We start from the raw sequence: 22,348 nt of genomic DNA on the forward strand, positions 1-22,348 counted from the left end.
CTAAACACCTTCCTTATTCCTTTTGAAGTGAATTGCAATCAGTTGAGTTCCTCTCAGTGTTTCATCTATATTTCATTGATTATCATCAGCCAAGGAGAAATTCAACGGTCTTAATATGAGTTGTTAAACTTATGCTAAGTCACGTGCAGACATAAGGTCTAATCTCCTTACTTCCACTTTTTGACATTGCTTACTGTCTTGTCTCATCTCGTCCGTATTTCATTTGCTAATTTCTTTTGTAACGACCTACAATTACCCAAAATTACTATTAACATTGTTCACTGTCTCCTTGTCCGGTCTATATTTCATTTATTTATCAGCAAAGGACGTCAATTGCACACATGAAAAATTTAAGGAATTGCTAATTGAAGCCACGCATGACTTTAATTGCCAGATGAAGATGTGAACCTTAGTATTCTTTTGCATGCAAAAAAATACACGAAAACCCATGGGCAGTTTTGTAAACATAGAACATATTAATGCTGCATATGATTAATGCAATTATTGTTGAAAAGAAGAGAGCTTTCCTTTACTCACTGCTTGAGAGTATGATAGTAACTCATTCTTTTGCTAATCTTGCAATTGGTAATAGAAATACAGACTCATTCTTCCATATTGTGGATTATCGTAGTATTACCCTTTAGCATGTAAATACTTCTTAACTTTAATAACTGTATGTTAGAAATTACGATAAATTTCTTATTAAAATATACATTATATTAATATACAGGAGAAACAGACCACCACCTACCCAGGCAGCTCAAAAATAATCAGTTGAGTATCATAATATTACACTTTAGCATGTAAACTTTAATAACCGTATGTTAGAATTTTACGATAAATTTCTTATTAAAATATACATTATATTAATATACAGGAGAAACAGACCACCACCTAGCCAGGCAGCTCAAAAATAATCAGTTGAGTATCATAAGAGATCTTAATCTTCCGCACCATGTCATATCACAATCCCATTCTTCGCAAGGCTCATGATCTGTGTAACTAGCTGCACCTATTTTTTCAAGAAAAGCTCTAGCCTTCCATATATGCCCCAGGAGAACTTTGAGATACACCAAAATCATAAACAAAGGCAGCCTCCTTGTTTGCATTCTTTAAAGGTATCAAAATAGTATGCATGGCAATGATATTCAGCAAGTCAACATCAGCCTGATTAGGGTATAACATTCTCAACATTCCGGAAACCCTACGGAATATCCATCTCTATAAGCTTGCTTGATTTGAACGGGATTTGGAATAAGGAATGCCCCAGTTCTTGCATTTCCTGGAGGACAACCATTCTTATAAACCATTTAACAGTTTGATCCTACTTTGCAAAGCGAATCTAATGCTTCTGTGGCTGCATTCCTTTCAGCTTGTCGTTTATTTGTAGCTGGTTTCCCAATGAAATACTGACCCTGACACTTCACTCGAGCTTGGAACATGTTATTTTTAGGACCTTTCACTGTATATTTCGGTACCTCTTGCCCAGTCTGCTGAAACCAATTGTGAAGGACACTAACAGAATTATTGTTATTGCTGCTGTCACGTAGCTTCACTGTAACAGAAATATCTGGAAGTTTTGGAGAGCTGACAGAAACTGAGTTGACAGAGACAAAGGAACCCAAGTTTTGATCTCCATTCATTAATGTAGTTATCGCTCCAAGGAGATATTTCCCATCCTCATAAATATCTAGTTTTGGATTCTCTAACTGCACAATACAAAAAAACACCACATTACTCTCTCTCCCTCAAGTTGAGCAAACATCCCTCACTATAAGCAATGAAAAAGCGAAAAGGAACATAAGTAGATAAGATGGAAATGATGAACACTACTTTAGAAGAAGCAGCCAAAAGGAAAGTGCATGTACTACATGCCTGGGCGGTTGGTTGGGTTAAAAATGGAACCCACAAGGATATACCTAGAATCTCGGAAGAAAGATAAGGGCACCTGATGTTCCATTTGCTTTAGCATGGAGGATGGCAAGAGATGAGTCTAGAGCTGCAGTCTTGATAATCCACTTCATGGATACAAAAAAGAAAGTTTTCCTATCCAAGATAAAGACACTCAAGGATGACTATATATTTAGATGATGATCGCACTCCAACTCAAGAAGCACATCACACAAGAAACATACCAAGTGTGTTCAGCGCAAGAAAAGAAGGAAAAAGGGTTGTATATAGAGATGGTAGGGTCATTATTACAGAAAAGAGAACCACATGACGACCTATGGCCTATGAGACCTTACAAATGACTATGTCAGGTATTTTCAAAGATACCTTCGAGAAAATAGATATTGCTTTATAAGTAGATATAGATGAGATACCAAGAAGCACTGGAGGCACAGAAGAGTGGCTGTGTTGTACAAAAAGCAGCTCCATGATAGAGTGCATGTTGTGCATAAGGATGTTAATGTGAATCATACAATGGGATCTCAAGAACTACACATTGCAATTTGCTACTTTCCACCTGCCTACTCGAGGTTTATACCTCTTGGAGTATCATTATCTTAATATTTGCTACTATGGGGGATATAGTACTATTAGGAAACTTCAATGCACAAACAAAAGGATGAACACCGTTGATGCTATGTATGAGTAATGGCATAAGATGTTGGTCAAGTTTAAGATATGTGTGAGGTAATAGAATATGACAAACCCTTTTTAGCCTTGGGAACTGCACATGGATTCGGGATATATAATGGTTGGTTACGTTGGCCTAGATAAGATATTTTGACATGTTGGAACCCAAAAGGAGGTGCAAGCATAGTCGATTACCTGATGGCATCTCCATCTGTTATACCCAAAATAACAGTGTTCACTATCTCTAGTGGATCTATTAGCTTGGCAGCAGATCATATGTATCAACGCTTTGAGGTTAAGGATGGATGCATAAGGGCAAGTCAGCTGGCTAAATACCAATTTATTTGAGAGAGTTTGCGTATAGTTGTGGATTATTTAGTAATGGCATGTTAGAATTGGACATGTCCGAACACCTAGAAGTAGTTACACAAGGATTGTCAAAGGCATTGCACAAAGCATTGGTGCACCATAATATAATCCAGGCTGAGGTAGAAGCAGGCCCAATAATCATCAACCAACATGGAACAGCTTTGGGTACATCATCAGGCCCTCTTATATGGACATACGTCTATCTCATGCATTGCATAATGTGATGGGCCAGCTGTGAACTTTTTTATATCAATTAGAGATAGAGGTAGGCACATATGCATGAATACCTCCAAAAGAGAGAATTTGCCAATTGTGTCATCAGGGAAAAGAATCTTAAGATCCATGTGTTTTTCCACAAATACTTTTTCTTATGAAATAAGATGAAGATTCAATTGCATCTTCAAGCAACACTTTGGCCCACTATGCAGGGTACTCAGGATCAACATTACCTGGGTTGTCTAAGGACAGCAAAACAGCCACACAAGCTCATCAACGAAGCACAATCACATATTTTTTTAGCCCCATCATTGCTACAACTAAATCAAGGGCTGCACAAATGAGCTCCCAACCAAAACATTGCTAAGGGGTTACAATGGATCAAGCAATAGCAATTTTTCATGCATGTAGGCCCCAAGCTACTGGACAACAATCTCAACACCCTTGCCATCAATCAATAAAGGCCATTATCTCCCACCATCGCAGGTCCTTCCTCGCCTCAGAGACCTCTCCATTTTGGATTGACCTATGCTAGAGATCTTTTGAAAACAAAATTATAATATATGACTTAAGAATCTTACAAGTATAATGCCGAGATCCTTTAGTCACATCTTCAGACGGGACAAAATTTTAAGATGTGATCTCTTGTTTGGTCTTATAAGACATTCTACTGTCATGAAGTGCGTGTCACACATGGAGGAACAAAAAGATGGTTCAAAAGGATTGTTTTTACCAAGATAGGTGTAGAACCCACAAACTTTGAGACAGATTAAATCATTTTCACCAATAGTTCAAAACAATGTTTGAATAATTTTTATTTATTTATATATATCAAATTATGATTTATTATATTAAACCTCCTATCAAGAATTTTTGTGCCACATTGCTCTTTTATTCTTCCCAATGCAAAATTATTGTTTTGTTTTTCTCTCTTCCCTTCTTTCTTCTTCTTGTTTCTTTTTTTCATGCATAAACCAGCCAGAAATGGAGAGATTTGGGGGTTTGGGAGCATGCCTAGCAGGTATAACTATACAAATATTACAATATGCTGATAATATTGTGCTGATTTCTGACTCTCCAGAGGGACTACAAAGACATCTACAAATATTTTGTACGGACAAAGGTTTGTCAATACACATGGATAAAACTAAAGTGATGGTGTTTAACACCACTCAAGCATGGGTAACAAGGTCAGAACCGGAATTCTTCATGGGAGAGGAAAAGGTGGAATACACATGCTCCTACACATACCTAGGAGTAACATTTATAGGACCTAGGTTCTCCTTACGGGAGGCTGCTTGTGGCCAACTCTTCTCTATGGAGTATAAATGTGGGGATCAAGTCTTAACAAGAGAAACCATCGGAAAGATTTAGGGCAACATTTAGTGTCAATGATTGCCCGCATGATAAGGAGCAAAGCACCGGTTCCCCATGATATAATCCAGGCAGAGATGGGAGCAGCACCAAGACATTGTTCCGATCAGTGACATGTATCAAACATCTTTGGGAGCTCCCTAAACGAAGGTACCCAAGGTTGGCACTTATGTCATCAAGACAACTGGCTGAAAATGGAGACATTCATTGTTGGTATGCTGAAATGCAGCAATGGTTTGAGTCAAATGGCATGAGTATAAGTGCACTACCTCTGTTCCAATATAGCTGGGACTCTCCCCATCTAAATATGACCAAAGTGGAAAAGAATGGAGTGATCCCAACTGATATTATTAACTTGGAAAACAAGATAGCATGAATCAGCCCCAAAATATCACTTGGTACGAAGATGGCCCACTACAAGACACACTTCTTACACACATCAGAGGATGGATTCATCATCAAGCCACCTTATATTGCGCAGTTTGATAGGGTACAATGGTGCCTAGGACTTGTCTTGCTAGAACTCAAGAGACACAAGGAAAAGTTGTTGAAGGATAATAATACAACCACACCAGCTCATCCACAAAGAACAATCACAACTTTCTTTAGCCCCATCACCCCTACTAATGCTACAAGTCAATCAAGGGATACACAAATGTTCAAGCTTGCAAAAGATAAAAAATGGAAAATTTGTAGCAGTGTATCTATATCAAAGATGGTGAGGAGAAAGAAGAGGCAATATTATGAAATGCAAGAAAAGAGGAAAAAGGAAATTATTAAAGTCCAGCAAAAGTTAGCATGGAGACAACTCAACGGCAAAAAAGGAAGATATAATTGGCAGATTCGTTGATAAAGAGATGGAACAATATTTACATAAGTTGTATATGCATTATGAGATAATGCCTATGACATTGAGTATGGAAACACCATTCAATGCATGTGTGTTCATTGAAGACTTTAATAGAGTGGCAAAAAATATGTCAAATGGCAAGGCAATGGATGCAACTTTAATGGCAAGTGAGCGCTTGAAATGGACAAGATAGCAAACTCGCCATGGATGGCAATTATCATGGATCACGCTATCAAGTAAGGTTCAAACAAAATATAAGTACATACCTTTCTAGATAGGAGACCATCAAGCTCCTTTCGCATCATAAGAATGGTTTCAGAAAGATCTTTAGACATGTGAAATTCAAGCCCTCCATCTTGCATCACTAGATGACCACGCTGAGAATGAATAAGAAACGGGTTCAGTTAATGGAATGGCATATTGTAAGAATGCTTAGAATATATGTTTCCCACATGCACAAAACAAGATAAATAACTTTGTGAAGATGTTAAGATTTGTACAGACCTTATGTACAAGACTGAGCTTTCCACCAAACAGAAGCAGCATTGTATCTGAAATGGCTGTTGAATCCCTAATTATTACAGTCCCAGTCTTTACTTTCTCATTGAATACAAGCCAAGGACGAGGAATAGTTTTCATCTTGGAGAGCACAGAATTCTGCAGGAAATAGAAGTATCACATTAACCTCTTTATGTGTAGCTGAAGATCATCAAATTGAAAATTAAATAACATGGGCAGTTCTTACTTGATTCAGTAGCACCTCACCATCTTCAACTGTTTTGAAATGCATTGTTTTACTCTTTGCCTGGAGAGTCAGATGAGAACAAATTAAGGAATTGATAATGTGAAGTTAAAAACTCATGTTTAAAATATCAACATGCTTTGAGAGAAACTCATGACAAGTAAAAAGCTTACCAATACGGCTGCAACCCTAGGATACAGACCGGAGCAGATAACTCCACCTAAAAGCTCAAAACGGTTATAATCATTGTTCTCATTTGCTGTCCCATTCAAAAAACCAGACTCCCTAATGAGATCCTTGAACTGTCTACGAAGGGAATGAATTGCCTCTAAAGTTTGGGGAGAAAGAAAATTGTTCCAGCAATAGTCTACTGCAGTGCCCTCCTTCTTTGCATCCAGCCAGCCATCATAAGCGTGAACATATGCCATATGATCACTACAATCATGTACCCCAAACTCAAACCGTTTTTGGTCTGCCATCTATAACACAAAAAGTACTTAGAACAAATCACAGGAAGGAAAGAAATAATAGTGAAGTCTTTTAGTACTCAAATACTGAATCTTCATATCTATAATAATACAATTCTCCTTCTCAGGTCAACTAACATATTTTGAAAATCAGTATTCCTAGACATTATAATAGGAACAATATCCCATGCACTTGAATGATAAAAAAACAGCAGATATTAATTCCATCTGGCATAAAAAGCATTGCAACTTGATCTGACAGACCAAGATATTAAAGATTATGGAAATTAGTTGAAACTTTACAGCAACAAAAGGGATCATTTTAGCATAATAGACATTGTGAATTCAGGATGCACAGCCGTATCACAGATATTTTTTCTTCTTCTTTGCTGAAAGTAGGTGACCTATGCTTTAGTCTCTACGAGTTAGACGAGTTTCAATGAATATCAAAATGTACAGAATTCTAATGATTCATAAACAATTCGACTCAATTTACCCTTGGAAAAGAAATAGCCTGTTACAATATGATACGTACTTACAAATTATAAATCCTCAAACCTTTTATATAAGGAAAATTTTACTCCAAAGGGAAGTTTGTTCTTTATGTAAAACTTTAAGACTACTCAATAAATTAGAATTGGATTTGGTTTCGACTCATACTTAGCATTAGTATTATTTGTAATAGTGCACCGATTGGCTACATTTCTAGCCGAAATGAAAACCAGGTATGTCTTGGTTTAAAAACATGGAATCCCTTAAAAAGGGCCAGATGAAATGGTTGTGTATCAAATATATAACAAGATTTTTCAATTATATACAAAACAGTAAGATCCTCTCAAGGACATGATATATCTCCTGTCAGAGGACAAACATGGCTAGCACCACACAAGCCATCAGTACCAATCTGAGTCCAAAGCTTTCAAAGTGCAATGGCCTTCAGTACTGGCACCTTATCCATGATCATAAGTGAGCTTAACATTCAAGGGGTCAGTCCCAAGTTGAGATGCAACATAGAAAGCTATAACCGGTTGCCTATGTATTCTTGCAATCCTATCAATTCTGATTGAGCACCTTCTATGCCACATCTATCCCAGCCCACCTTTGTAAAAGAAAACTCTATAGGGAGATAAAATGATTGATCCCTTCAAGTCAGGCCCTACAAGTGATACATCTAATCTCCTAAGGTTGGACCCTTATATGAAAAGCCTATCCAAAATTCCATCCTCAGATCCTAGAAATATGTGAATATGCTCCACTTCAAATCCTCCAAGACCGTATGTTCTCTGTCAGCCTATTCATTGCCATCTCATGCAAGATTCTGGCACTAGAATTGTGACATGCTTTCCCATCATGTAACAAAACTCTTGGCTCTATCCAATTGCCAAAACAACATTATTTGAGGTCTCTTTCAAAATAGAAATTCCTGCAGTTTGATTAGATGGTATCCACACATCTCTGCCTAAAGGAGAACTGAAAACCTGACCAACCTTTGCAAGAGCAGACAATCCTTATTTTTGGTCTATTTTCATGATTGTTTCTAGACCTGCCACAGCTATATGTAATATAAACTACATGTGATCATCCATAAAAGAAAACCTCCAGAGTGCATAATGCCGAAAAGTAATAAAAAGGAACAAAGGCAAAGACAAAAAGTGTAAAATGGTCTGAACCGATTCAATCAAAGCAGTACACTGTCAGAATTTTGATGTAGGACATGTTTAAGAAAGAGACTTGTTCACCATTGAGAATTTTCAACAAATGTGGAGTATAAGTCTCTATGAGAATGAATCGTTTTGCAGTATCTGAGCACCGCCAGATCATGTTTCCTTATGCGCGATGAAAATTAGATTCTTCCTTTGTGTTGTGTTAATTTATAAACAATTTCTGAAGGCCTAATTTTCAGAAACAAGGTTACATGCGAAAAGAACCAAACCAGTTATGAATGTATTCAAGGCCTCGCTTGATACATGAGGGTATATGCAAAAAGAAGAAAACTAGTATGTGAATATCAATAGGATCATTCCAATAGCAAAGTAGACAGTTGAGAATCTTACATCCCTCTTATCGATGGGAGAGACAAACGGATCTTTGAGACTTAGACCTGCAGCAATGGTCAAAACTGGTTCTAGACAACCCAGAATGGACCCCATTACAAGCATTTTGCCAATGGTTGGTTCCATCGGAAGCATTGAGAGATGACGTCCTTCAAAAAATGGAAATATAAAACCTCAGAACAAATGCACAGAAGTTCAAAGAATAAAGAGACAAAGTAATAACTTAAGATACCCAAATGTGAGAGCTCCTCATTGTCATCCAATGCGCCAATAGTTTTAAGCAAATGAATAGAATTTCTTACCTGTAGAAGCATTAACACAAAATATTTGGACAATCCTAGGCAAAATATTTCTAGTTGAAAGAGGCAAAAAAGATACACACCGATAAAGGTTCAGGCGGTTGCATGGCCTTGGAGAGGAATTCTTCAATGCTCCCTAGATTCAAGCTTTTTATTTGCAAGCAGAGAGAATGAAGAGGAACTCTATGCAACTCTGGTAATTGATATTCAGCAAATGCATCAAACACAGCTTTGGGATAAATATGATAGGCCTCTCCGGGATGAACTCGACCAGCTCTACCCCGCCTCTACAAACAGCAGCAACAGATAAAATTGAAACCAAGCGCAGATTTTATCTACACATTAAAGGATTGTGTAAAATCTTCACGATGTCAGTCTATCATCGTTGACATGAAGAGTAGCAGATTGCGACTTGTTTACAAATTCATGCATCAATTTAAAAAGACTCTTGACACTATTTCCACAATGCACATATAAAAAAGTTGATGAGGTTTCATGCTGATTTATAATACATCATTCTAGGTTCTGAGTTCAGGAGCTTTAAACCCTAACTTACCAATTCTCAACCATCCTATCTCGAGGAGATATTCAAAGACAAGGATATTGACTACTCAAGAAATGAGCCACATCATGCCATTTAATGGCCAAAGTCTCCTATGTACACTGAGCCTGACCTATTATCAACCTATGCCTGGGATAGAAATTATTTGCATTCCATGTGGAGAATTTCAAATAAAAAGCAAGATACCGCTACTTCCCTCAAGAAATGAATCAGTGCCTGCCACTTGGTGGTGGTTGGGCCTTCGATGTTGAGCAAGCATGTGAGTGCATCCACTTTTCAATATACACCACAAGGTGATTCTGGAAAATTTACAGAAAATAATCTCTATTATACTACAGGCCACATATCACTTCTTCTGTTCCACATGCTGCATATTGAACCAAACCTCGTGGTCTCCCAACAATTGACATAGTCCTCTCAAATATGGTCTGATTTCCAAGTACTGTTATTGTAATGGAGATGCTAAAGTTGTCTATAAATTGTTCATATATGGGTCTTTATTTACTGGTCCATGCAATCAATTGACTCATGCAAGCTCCCATAATAGTAGTTGTCTCTCTTCGAACATGATAAATGTAATCCAGCATCCATGTATTAAAATTATGAATGATAATTATATTCCTAAAAGTTAAATGCTGCTTCAAATTGCCAGCAATTGTTCTGCCACAGATATTAACTTGTAAGAGCATCAAATTTTCAGAAGTAGCCACAATCTCGATTAAAAAGCAAAACCCTCTCACTAAAGAGGGTAAATGAGTCATTAGTGGCATCATCTGCTGTTCTTAATAATTTGTATCTTGTGAAGAACATAATATTAAACATAAAAGCAATTTCATATAGCAATCTCTACTATCTAGATCCCCAAAACCATGTTGTATATGTCCTAGGAAGGACTAAGAAATGGAAGCCAAATAATGGAATGTAGAAATATCTAATTCAGACAACTTTTGACAAGGACAAGCAGAACTCACTTGACGAGCTGAAGCCTTAGATATCCAGGTAGGTAAAAGACAAGGTGTGTTGTTCAAGGCATCATATGAGGTTTCTTTTGCTTTTCCACAATCGACCACAAAAACGACATCATTGATCGTGATACTTGTTTCTGCCATATTTGTTGCTAACACTATCTTACGGACATTCGGAGGAGGATGGTCAAATATCAATCTCTGCAACATAATTAAAAAGGCAAAATCAATCATCCTTAATCAATGAGATCATTCCAAAGAATAAGTGTGGCTAAAATACTTTGCATCCCTGTAGTTTTCATTAGTTCCCCCCTTGCCTCCATGTATAAGACAATGTAATAGACAGTCAACGATAAGGAGACATACCTGTTCTGCACTAGCCATACCCCCATGGCATGTTAAGACCAAAACCCTTCTTTTATCACCCAAAAAAGAATGTGACATAAGCTTCTCCTTGAGCGCGTTGATATCTTCCCACCCTGTCATGAACACAAGCACTGCACCAGGTCTCTCTTTGGTGCAGATATGGTAGAGCAGAGCTTCAACGAGGTTGAAACCTAAACTTTCAGGATCCCAGCGTGATAAAGAAAACCGTGTTTCATAACTGCAGCGGACAAAGCTTGCATCAACAAGTGCATCCTGCGCAGTTTAATGTTGACTTCATTAAAGCATAAAAAAGAAAATGTGGAAAACCTAAAAAAGACGAGGAAAATAAGAGAACCAAATCCAAACAATAGAGGGTGTGTAATAAGGGCTTCTCAGTACTTACTTCAACTAAGCTATTTAGAGAGGTTTTCCGCTTTCGATTGTTTATCTGCTTATGCATTTTCCAGGATTTTCCATGCCCGTAGTCATCAATTTGATTGAACTCAGTCAATCTATGACCAGTCAGTTCCAGAATATCCTCTAAGAAATGAGATCTAACTGGATAAGTGAAACCCTGAAATCACATTAAACAAGTAAGAAAATGTGTTTGTTGACAAATAATATTGACTTGACTTAAGAAAATCATCAAATCTGATATGGTTTAAAGAATCATTTGTAACACAACATTAAAGACTAAGGTGTCATTGCCATTTTCATTATGAATGGAAAAAAAGACCTTATTAATGTTTCCATAATCAAGTTTGTGATAATGAATGCAAAAAGCTATTATAAACAGACTGATGTGATGTGGGTGGTTAATATGCAACACAGATATGGAGCTTAATTGTATACTTTATCAATTAGTTGGGGTTAAATGTGAGCACTCTACTTCAAACATGTCATTTTGTTCTCTAGGTTTTTTTATAGATAGAAATATAATCAAGCGTCAGATCCTGCCCCTACTGCAATTTGGCTCATTAAGGTACACAAAACACATGTGGTGTTCAGCCTAATGACAGGCACTATGTGCACAAACAGTAAAATCGAGCTCATAAACATTGAAACTTCACTTAATTTCCATTCAAACAAGGTCATGATGGTCCCAACCCATGCATAATACAAGTCCTTGACGCTATTTTTATGACATATACTTTACAATTCTTGTTATGTACATTTTCATGGTTGGAAAGGTTGAAAAAGTGCATACCGGTATATGACAAGTAGGCGCAGAATCAAAGTACTTAGAAAATAACTCAGCATTTAGTGTTGCACTCATCAATATCAACCTGAGATCTGGACGTCGTGGTAGAATATCTTTAAGGACAATCAGTAAAAAATCTGCAGAAGACATTGGAGTTAATAAAGTGGATTTTTGACAAAAACATTCACAATTTTTTTGAGAATTTAATCTTTCCACTAACCTTCATTCATGCCTCTTTCATGAATCTCATCCACTATGACATGGGTAACTCCAGTTAGCATAGGATCCACCAGCAATCTTCTCAGTAGAATCCCTGTGGTACAAAAAAGTAGCCGTGTATCCCTGCCCCTAGTACCCTCTAATCTGACTTTGTAGCCAACCTGAGTTAAACCACAATGAGCCATGCACAAATCTATGCAAAATCATCACAACGATATATCCATAACTCCATCTTACCGATTCACCTAATGGCTCTCCTCTCTCCGAAGCTACTCTTTCTGAAACTGCCATAGCAGAGATCCTCCGTGGTTGTGTACAAATGATACTACAGGATCCTCCTCTACCAGCTTCAATTTCTGACTCCAAGATATACTGTGGAAGTTGTGTAGTCTTTCCACAGCCTGTCTCTCCTGAGACAACAAGCACCTAGACGTGACTAGCTGGTCAGTGCCTAGTAAATGAACTTGATGGAGAAAATATTTTAGTTCAAAGCATACCTGATTATTAGATATTGCTAAGAGTAAAGACTCCCGTTGTTTATATGCTGGAAGGTTAGCTCTTAATGCCATCATCTTCTGACCATCTGGAGAATCCTGTAAACAGCAGAGTGTTTCAAGCCATTATTACTTATGAGTTAGCTAATTTCTAGATTAGAAATGCATTAGATTTACCCGCCAAGCCTGCTGCTTCTCTTGAAGACTTTTGCTCCTTATCTGCAGGATATGTGGGGGCACAGGTAATCTCTCCAGAGAAAGATTAGCAGCCACTCCTATGGTTTCATTTAAGTGGGCTTTTTTTATCTCATTTCCATTTATCGAATTTGCATCCAAATGCTGCCCTAGAAGCCTGTCTACATCCCTGTGGATTGCAGGTGCTATCAAGACCTGGAAAGTACATTCACAGACTTGATACGCTTAATACTGACATTGAACCAAAGTTTCAACCCTAAATACTAAATGGAAGAGATTAACCTTTCTCACTGGACGTTTTTGGTCCAACTCTGCCCTGTAGTTAGCCAAAGGTACTTTACTGAATGCCACAACTTTTCCATACATTTGGCTGCAATGTCAAAGCTCCGAAATTAATTTCTGGTGTTATTTGATCATTTTGGAAATCTGCATAGAAATTATCTGTTATCCAATACCTGTGCAACCCAAATTGTTTGGCTAATTCAGACAGCCTTTTATAGTCCCTTCTATCTTTCTTTTCCATGGATAATATCTCTTCTTTGTTGGGATTCCTAAGAAATGCAATTAACCGTGTTCTCCACTCATCAACATTAGATACTGTCGATACCTGTACCAATAGCAAAAATTGACACTGTAACCAACTTTAAGAATTGTTCTTTACTTATGAGTTCCTATTTTACAATAAAATCTCCTTTGAGGTATAGGAAGTAGTGCTTGCTATTTTGGATATAAGAACGGAGTCTAGACACTCCTGCTCATACAGTATTACCTGTTGGTTGCTACACAGTTCACAAACTGTCTAGCATTGACCACTAATAATTTTCTTTGTGACAGAACCTGTCGCATATTTGCACCTCCAGCTCTATAGCATAGAGCCTCCTTGCAACTAAAACTAAGAATATATAACTTGTTATTCAACATGTTTGTCACTTGATACCTTGGAAACTTGGAAACCCCATTTCCTGTGGTGGCAACTATAATTCATGTAGTCAACAAATTTAGGATTTCCCTGTTGCCTGCTTGCTGATTTTCAGAATTCTGTTTTTTACTGATAGCAGAGTTTATAAGATTAAGATATTTCAACAATAAACTTTACAGCTATTTGATAACTCTTCAGGTTTTCATTCTTGACCATCCAGCAGTATATTAATCAGAAGCCTATGTAGGTGGCTGACTGAGTATTTGTATATTACGATCATAATAGGCAGACAGTGTCACTAGTATACCACATTAAATTGAGATGAGATTGTACAATTATGTCCACATAGCTTTAATCTTCTAAGAATCCTCATGATTTAATCATATTTCTCCATTAATATAAAGCAAAACTTACAAGGGCACTAGATGTTGGGACCAATCAATGTCTTGTTTCACAGTCTCTCAAACTCTCTGTCTCTATCAATCAATGAATATGATTCATATTTAATATTGTATATATAATGGTCTTGAAGTTTGTGGCGGCAAGGTTATGTTTGTTGAGAGCATTGTTGCTAGCACAAAATGAAAACACTGACATTTTTTGTCAAAAAACTATAAAAATATTAGGAGATTATAGTTTTGTAAGTTTAGCTTCACAGCCATCAGGTTTATACATTTGAATCTTCGAAAATTGCATGCACGATCTTATATAATGTACAAAGGCGGTGCCTTCACATTGTCCTTATTTATGGTTTGCAAATAATAGGCATGTTGTAATCTTTTCTATAGGAGTTTTGGACTGGAGAACAAACAGTATGTCTGTTCAATAAAATTTATATTTTACGATGATGATGAAAACATGTAAACAACATTATTGATCATCTAATGTGCCATACTACATTGCATTGTACCGCCACTCTTAGCGTCTACTTTTACTTCTATATACTTCTATATTGTGATTAAGATATAAGGGGGAATCTCTATATAATGAAAACCGCATTTAACATAAATGCTTGAATTCTACGTATGCACAACACAACGTTCGGTGAGTGAAAGAATGCGGCTTACTTTGTTCTTCCCACCCTCCTCTTCCGAGCTCTCGTCGTCTTCTTCCTCCTGTGCATAAGATACGGAATGACGGAACCTAGCCCCATAGCGCAAAAGAAGGCTTCTGTCCCTATAACTGAGGTCTGCTTCTTTGGATGAACTAGGATAGGCCAACGCCCGAGCAGAGCAGTGTGCCACGTATCGGCCAACCAAAGGAGGTAAATACGACACCTTCAACGGAGCAGCAATCTGTAGCCTAGGCGTCCTGGGGGAGCGAAAGCTGTCGAAGAGCCGGAGCCGGCCGTAGCTTAATTGGGATAGAGAGCCGCGCCCACAGTGGAGCGCTCTGCAAAGAAAAGAAGCAGAAGGATCGCATCAACAGACCTCTCTCTATCTCACTCACTCACATGCATATATATATATATATATATATGATCGGTCACAGACAGAGCAGAGCAAGGCTATGGCCAACTGCGATACTCACTCGGCGAGAGCTCTGCCGCAGGTGTCGGGCGTGAGGAGCACCATGGCTGCTGAGGGGGACGGCGGTGGCAGAGAGCGAGCGGCTAAGTTGGGGGCCCTCCTTCCTACTGAGCTTCCATGAGAGCTTGGAAAACACAGGGGAGGAGGAGGGGGTCGGACGTGGAAGCTCTCCGGAACACTAATATACATACATACATACATACATACATACATACATACATACATAATGAACCAAACAGGATCTCTCTCTCTCTCTCTCTCTCTCTCTCTCTCTCTCTCTCTAATTCTCTAGGTCAAAATCCCATCCTTTCCCCATATGTCTAACTACCGCCAAATATTTATGAGGGCAAGTGAGGGAATCGCGGAGAGGGACGGTGCAGGTCGCTAGATGAGGGCGCGTGTGATCTGCACCATCCAATGTGGATGAAGAAAAAGCGCGAAAAAGCACGCCATTCGAAGTTCTCTTTTTGGGGAGCCCGTCTCACTAAAGAAGGAGCCCGACTCATTAGTTTGTGATGAGTATAAAAACCCATATACCTGTCATTTTTGCTTGTTTTCAAACAGGAAGCCAGAGGTTTAGGGTTTAGGCATCTTCAGCGAGGCGCACCACCTGTTGTCCTAGTGTCTGCGAGCACCTGTTGTCCTGTTATCCAAAGGTATGTATCGCCAGACTTTGTGGAGGTTATACCTTCGAGTTTTGTGTTTGAAATCATATTTTCCTCGCAACTGGAATCCATATTATTATTGACCTCCATTGCATGCCAGAGTAAAAATCTTGATAAGATAATATGGAATCATATTTAGAAACTTGAAAGCTTAGGCCATCTGTATCTTACACTCGAGTTGGGTTGCACAAATTGGTGGTTTTTAAAGATGGCATGTGTTTTGTACAAATGGCTAGTCGGTCCAAGACCTTCATAGACTTTTATGCGGATTGGGGTGAAACAATACCCGATGAAGGGAGGTATGGCCTAAATCATTTCTCAACTATATATTGTGTATAAATAGTGATGTTTGTGTGCTAACTTGAATGATGGTTTAGGGTTTTTGTAAGAAAGGGTGCTAAGTGCCCCAGATCCAATGATATGGATGTTGAAAACATCATTACTGAAGACTCGAACATGGATACGAACCCCATACATGCAACGGGGCCAGATGTTGAAGCTATCAAACTAAATGGTGAGTTGATGTACTTTCTTGTAATCATTATTGAAGTAAGTATATGTTGGTTTTTTCTTATGCAAATGTCACACCATTGTTGTAGTGGACCCTATGTCCCTCTTCAAGTGTGGAAGAGACTCGACAGGTATCAAATGTCGCACATGTATCGTTGGAGATTCATGTAGAAAATAGGTACGATGGTTTCGCAAAAAAGTTGACATGGAGGCTCACTTACAAAAGGCACATGGCATCCGTGTAATACTGCCTCGGGGGCTAAAGATAGAAAAAGAAGAGCAATCAACCTCCATGAGGAGCACAACCACATCATTCTTCAACCAATACGAAAGACAACGATCAATAAAGCGTTTTTTGGATCCGGAGCTAAAGTACAATAGAAAAAAGTGGACCCTAGTAAATTGTCGTTCATTACATCATCTGACACAAATGAGGGTGCAGACATTGGGATTGTCTTTGTTGGTCCTGGGAAAATCACGAAAACATGGGATAACACAACAAGAAATAAGTTCACTAGGTATGTCGTTATGGTGGGGGCATGAGATCAATAATTAACTTCATGTTTTTTTGTAGTTACTAATCTGGCCTAATAAACAGGTTTCAGGTGGCTTGCTGACGACTAGATGTAGCGGTCTTTTTTACGGAGGTAGAACTATGTTCGTTGTGCAATATAGGGGAGATAACATCCGCATGAATGATGACCCTCTTCCACTTATGGATGGAGTACTCGCTACCCCCCGAGATCAACAAGCGGTTTCATATTGTGGATCCACTATGGGTACAACTAGAAGGCCAAAGTGATAGGTAGAAGACATACTCACTCGGGTCCTTGAACAAGAATATGTCTTCATTCCAATATTGCACTCATGGCATTGGGTGCTTTGGATAAAGATGCGACAGGCTCCTACAGGTCTCCATGCCAAGGTGAGGAGCCCAATTGTTTTTTGCAATCCACTAAATAATCATCTGACTGCTGGCATGAAGACATTGGGTGATTTGGTTGTACGACATATCTCTAGCACCACACACGACCATTGCATCATCAACAATGAGTGGTTCCATGTATTGCATATCCCACCCAACCTAATGGGACAGATTGTGGGTATTACGTGATGCAAACCATTCAAATGTTGGTCGAGGAGTTCATTCAAGGATTTGAGTTCGATCAATTTGTAAGTATTTATGAGAATTGAATTTGAGCATTTGTTTTTGTAAGGGCTTAGGTTGGTGGCATCTTGTGGTGTAGGGTAAGGAGCAATGGTTTGGATTCGAAGACGTGGAGCTCCTTCGGAAAATCATGGCAAAATGGTCACGAAGCACTCTAGGCTTAGGGTTATTTTAATCACTAGCATGTTGTACTTTGCAACATCAAACATATGATCTCGATGTACTATCTCATTTTGGTTGTACATGACTCAATGTGGACTCTATCTGAATCTCATTTTGTAATATCAAATCAATATTTGAATCTCATATTGGTTGTATATGACTCAATTTGATGAACATTCTGGTTGTGAGTCTTATTATTTGAATCTCATTCTAGCTGTATATGACTCAATTTGAATCTCATTCTGGTTAGTGTGTGACTCAATGTGAATCTTATTCAAAAGCAATGTACAATAATGCAATACTAGACAATGCAATATTAGTCAATAATGGAGAAGGTAGACAAAGCAATGTACAACAATGTTATAGGAGGGAGCCCGACTGATTAATGAGGAGGCCGACTCATTAATAATTAAGTGCCCGACTACGTGTAATGATGGCGTTTCAACGATCATACTAACGATTACACTAAATTGATTCATCAAATTCAGTAGCATACACTAAGAGGTAGACTCATTCACCAAGGGTTGAACTCATTCCCTTCCTTAACAGTCTATTAATCACTCGCACTCATTTCATTCACCCGCATTCTCAATCGTTCGCTAATAGCCCTAAACATTCTCGAACTAAATCATTAAATAAGAGCTTAAATAATCCACTCCATTCATGTGAATTATTTGAATTCATTCACTTCATTCATTCGCATAATCTCTCATATTCACCTCAATCACTGGCATTCTCGATCATATTGTATTTGCTATGGAGAGCACAATGCATCATTGTGTCTTCGCCATGTCAGAAGATGAATTGGAGGATACGCCATGGTCATCCAATGCATCGTTTGTATCAAAGGACGAATTGGAGTTTGGTAGAATGTTCAACTATGGACAGATTGACACTACCAATGTTGTGGGAAGACATTGGCAGTTTATCAAGTATACTGCCTTGAGAGGAAGAATAAACCGATCAATTACCAAACTTCTGCATGTCTTAATCGGGGACAATGAAACTGGCACTTGCATAGGAGGAACACTAATAGAGTGGTACAAGCAACAACAAGAAATATGTGAGAGTGGTCGGTTTGCACATTGTGCGAATTGTAGGTATCAAAGGTCTCAACTTAAAGAAGCGGAGAGAATATTGGAAAGGTATGTCGACGAGGCCCGATATTGGTTTAGAATCTTGAGCATGACGACTGCCACTCTATGGTATAATGTCTCACTCCAATGGTCATATTGTGATTGCCAAGACATTGTGAGTAAATGTAAGCATTTACTCGGTATCCGAATGATTATTGAGAGGCATATGCCACATTTATGTGGCTCATTGCCTTTTATAGATCACGCAACCCAAATGCGAATGGACCATAATACAGAAATAGAAGTGGAGGCAGAGGTAGAACGAGTCGAGGAGACAACCCCACAACATCCGAGATTGAATCATTCAAGTCCAAAATACAAACGGTCGTGAAAGCACTTCAATGTCTCGATCAAGGGTTCGGAACCTTCGACCGTGCAACTATTGTCGAAGGTATACAAACATTGGAAGATGTGGTTGGGAAGGTGTATCGCGTTGGTGCACCAAAATAAACCAATGAAGAAGATGGCAAATCAATAAGTCGCAACCAACAAATTGGTGCCAAAAGAAGTGCAACAATAGACATCTCGCAATAACTTATTGGCAGCTCCCCAAACACTTCCAAATCCCACTCCGGAAAACTACAAAGAGGTGCAAGTCGAGCTAGGAGGCGATTGTCAATATGTGACCATGAGAAGGTTCAGTGTTTGCATTGCGATGGCTTGACCTTGACTTCAAGGGACTCGAATGTTACATGTTGTAAAAATTGTGGTTGCATCTTGCAATCATCCCAACATGAGCCATAATCTTAATATGTAACGTGTATATTCATATTTCATTTTAGGGTTGTCAACATTTGATGTCTTAATATTTTATGTAAGACTTGTTATTTGAATCTTTAGGTTTTTTTGAGAAGTTTTATGATCATTTTCATGGCAAATATTTGTTGTACACTTACCATTTTTGGGAGTTTTTGATGTTTGTTTTTAAGTCGGGCTCCTTCCCTGAGTCGATTGGGCTCTTGATGATAGAGGTTGTCAAACAACGGGGCTCCTTTTGACAGAGTCGGGCTCCTGGTGACAGACATTGTCAACTTTTCATCCATCTTGGATGGTGGAGATTGAACATGCCATCAGCAGTGCAACCTGCACCGTCCCTCTCCGCGATTCCCTCACTTGCCCTCTTAAATATTTGGTAGTAGTTAGTCACGAGCATCCTATCCCAATGCCCCATGGTATCCCCACATGATACATCTAACAATCGGCAACGGTTCCCGAACCGCGAAACCGCGGCTTAACGGTTAAAAACGGTGTAGTTCAGGTTCACGGTTTTTTTAACGGTTCGGTTCAGTTTGGTTTCAATAGTTAGAATCCACGATTTAAACGGTTAAATGGTTTTTTTTTTTAATTTAAGAAAAATAAATTTTTTTGAAACAATCTTTTCATTTTCATGCCTTATTCTCACATTCTAGGAAAATCTTTAAATTTTAAATAATGAAATTTTTAAATTTTGACCTATGTTGAAAACCAAAACTGAACCATGAAACCGCGGTTTAATGGCTTAACGGTTTGAATATTTTGTAATGGTTCGGTTTAACGGTTTCGTGGTTCGGTTCAATTGCGTTCAAGTTTCAAATTTTTTTAACGGTTTGGTTTGGACCCTCTCGAACTGAACCGAGCTGTTGTCGATTGTTACTCACATCTCATATTGACCAAACATCTCCAATGCCCGCATGATCCATCGATTGGTTTGCCTGTGATTCATATCCACTCTTACGTCCCCGTCGTAACCATCAATCAATCGATTGCATGCGCAAAGCATTGATTATTAACTTGTATGGAACTCTAATTGGAGCCGAAAATAGAAGAGATGATCGATTGAACACATGATGCATGTGACATTGTGGTTAAAATATAAAAAAACAGGGCTTGGATGTAGTGGAAAATAAGATACTGCAACAATATTGTGCATAAAATTTGCGTCAGGAGGTTCAAAGATAATAAAAAGAGAAGCAATTATTCCTGAGTTTTTCGTTATTTCTCCGAACTTTGTAGGTCAACCAATGCCCTCCAATCAGAGGTTGGTTCTGGTCACACTCATTGGGGGAACAAACCATAAAGGTTCCCTTCTTTCAGTATTTAGTGAAACTTGGAAGGTCATTACTGATGTCGCGGAATGTAACGGAACCAGTAACTTAGAAACTTTGGACTAACTGGGGTGTTTCAACTTTGCATTTGAAAATGTACTGGAAAAATTGGTCATTCAAGGGACCCACTAAATTTATTCTCTTCAAATGGCTATTAGTGCATGCAACATTTCTGGTTGGCCATTCATTGAAAGGGAATGTAGCATCCAATCTTGGGCAATGTGGCTTTTGCTATGCAGCTCATGAGACTACCAAGCATGCCTTCTAGTCTTGTCCCTTGTCTTAGCAAGTACGGAATAAAGTTCTTTCTTTATTCCTAACGATCAATGTTGGTTGCTTGTTCTCATGGGGAGCGGCAATGTGGGGATTTTTACATTCCAACTTGATATTGTATAAGGTAGACAATGTTCACATTCTAGACTCCTCTTGTGCATATTATCTATCCATGACATGATGTTCACGAGGCCATGATGGTACACAATAGAAGATTGATATCATTTAGTCCATTTCAGCAACCTCGAAAGTAGGTCCGATGTGTCCATGTTTGGAAAACAGTGACTACAGTAACGTTATGGACATTATGGAAATGTAGATGTAATTGACTTTATGATGCAACATGTTAGAGCTAACTACTAATGTACGCATGAGATAAGGATATAAAAGATAGATAGATAGAAAGGAGAGAGAGAAAGAAGGGTGTCAATCCACCCGACCACCCCCGAGCGAAGGGATCGAAAACGGACTCGAGCCTCAATCAACATCTCATACCACCGTCGTGGCGTCGAGTCGTACCTGGTACTGGCACGCTCACTACAAAAGTTGACCCACCACAAGGACGGAGTCTCGACAAAGTCGATAAGGTATTCTATACATGTGGATAAAGTATGGTCATGCCCGTAACATAGCAAATCTTGGTCTCTCATATGTATTGCTCGAGATATGGGAGAAATTGGTGGCAGTAGTCCGTGGTCAGTAGGATAATATGCATGGTTCTCCAAAAAATGTTAATAAGAGAAGGAAGAAGCTTCTTCACTTGTGGAGAAAGTTGACCCTATTTGTAGTGTCAAATCAAGGGCCTCAATGGAACTATCAACTTCCATGGACCCTTGCTTGAATATCAATACACCATGGCAGTGTACCTCGTTAAGTTTCAACATCCCTTTATAAGTTCCTATATATGGCCTAACAATAACTATACATAAAACGTTGCAAGCCTCTGGGC

At 38.6% G+C, this 22,348-nt stretch overlaps 1 protein-coding gene across 2 annotated transcripts; it reads right to left on the reverse strand.

The window, feature by feature from the left end:
* Positions 1 to 830: 830 nt before the first annotated feature.
* LOC147856409 (DExH-box ATP-dependent RNA helicase DExH3-like) lies at positions 831 to 15,535 on the reverse strand. Of its 2 annotated transcripts, none has more exons than XM_087329006.1 (20): positions 15,403 to 15,535; positions 14,940 to 15,264; positions 13,409 to 13,560; positions 13,236 to 13,323; positions 12,936 to 13,148; positions 12,762 to 12,857; positions 12,502 to 12,690; positions 12,266 to 12,425; positions 12,052 to 12,182; positions 11,248 to 11,418; positions 10,845 to 11,117; positions 10,485 to 10,679; positions 9,035 to 9,238; positions 8,885 to 8,954; positions 8,653 to 8,801; positions 6,305 to 6,610; positions 6,135 to 6,194; positions 5,894 to 6,046; positions 5,656 to 5,766; positions 831 to 1,709 (listed from the first exon to the last, which is right to left on the reverse strand). In XM_087329006.1, the coding sequence occupies exons 1-20, from the start codon at positions 15,444 to 15,446 to the stop codon at positions 1,311 to 1,313; spliced, it is 3,489 nt and encodes a 1,162-aa protein (XP_087185132.1). In that variant the 5' UTR covers positions 15,447 to 15,535; the 3' UTR covers positions 831 to 1,310. The 2 variants fall into 2 exon arrangements, with proteins under 2 accessions (XP_087185132.1, XP_087185131.1); XM_087329005.1 differs by having other exon boundaries at positions 13,409 to 13,584.
* Positions 15,536 to 22,348: the final 6,813 nt, after the last annotated feature.

The sequence above is a fragment of the Azolla caroliniana genome, unplaced genomic scaffold (assembly GCF_043228905.1).
Source record: "Azolla caroliniana isolate FFs.n. ecotype wild unplaced genomic scaffold, voAzoCaro1.0.p SCAF_13, whole genome shotgun sequence".
In the NCBI taxonomy this organism is placed as follows: domain Eukaryota; kingdom Viridiplantae; phylum Streptophyta; class Polypodiopsida; order Salviniales; family Salviniaceae; genus Azolla; species Azolla caroliniana.

Bases quoted from the DNA above. Each gene is read 5' to 3' on its own strand.
- LOC147856409 (XM_087329005.1), bottom strand. From the start codon at position 15,446: ATGGTGCTCCTCACGCCCGACACCTGCGGCAGAGCTCTCGCCGA. The intron at 5,767-5,893 runs GTCTGTACAAAT...ATTCATTCTCAG, and splicing joins AGCTCAGTCTTGTACATAAG to CGTGGTCATCTAGTGATGCA. The intron at 1,710-5,655 runs GTATGTACTTAT...TGTATTGTGCAG, and splicing joins ATGGTCTCCTATCTAGAAAG to TTAGAGAATCCAAAACTAGA.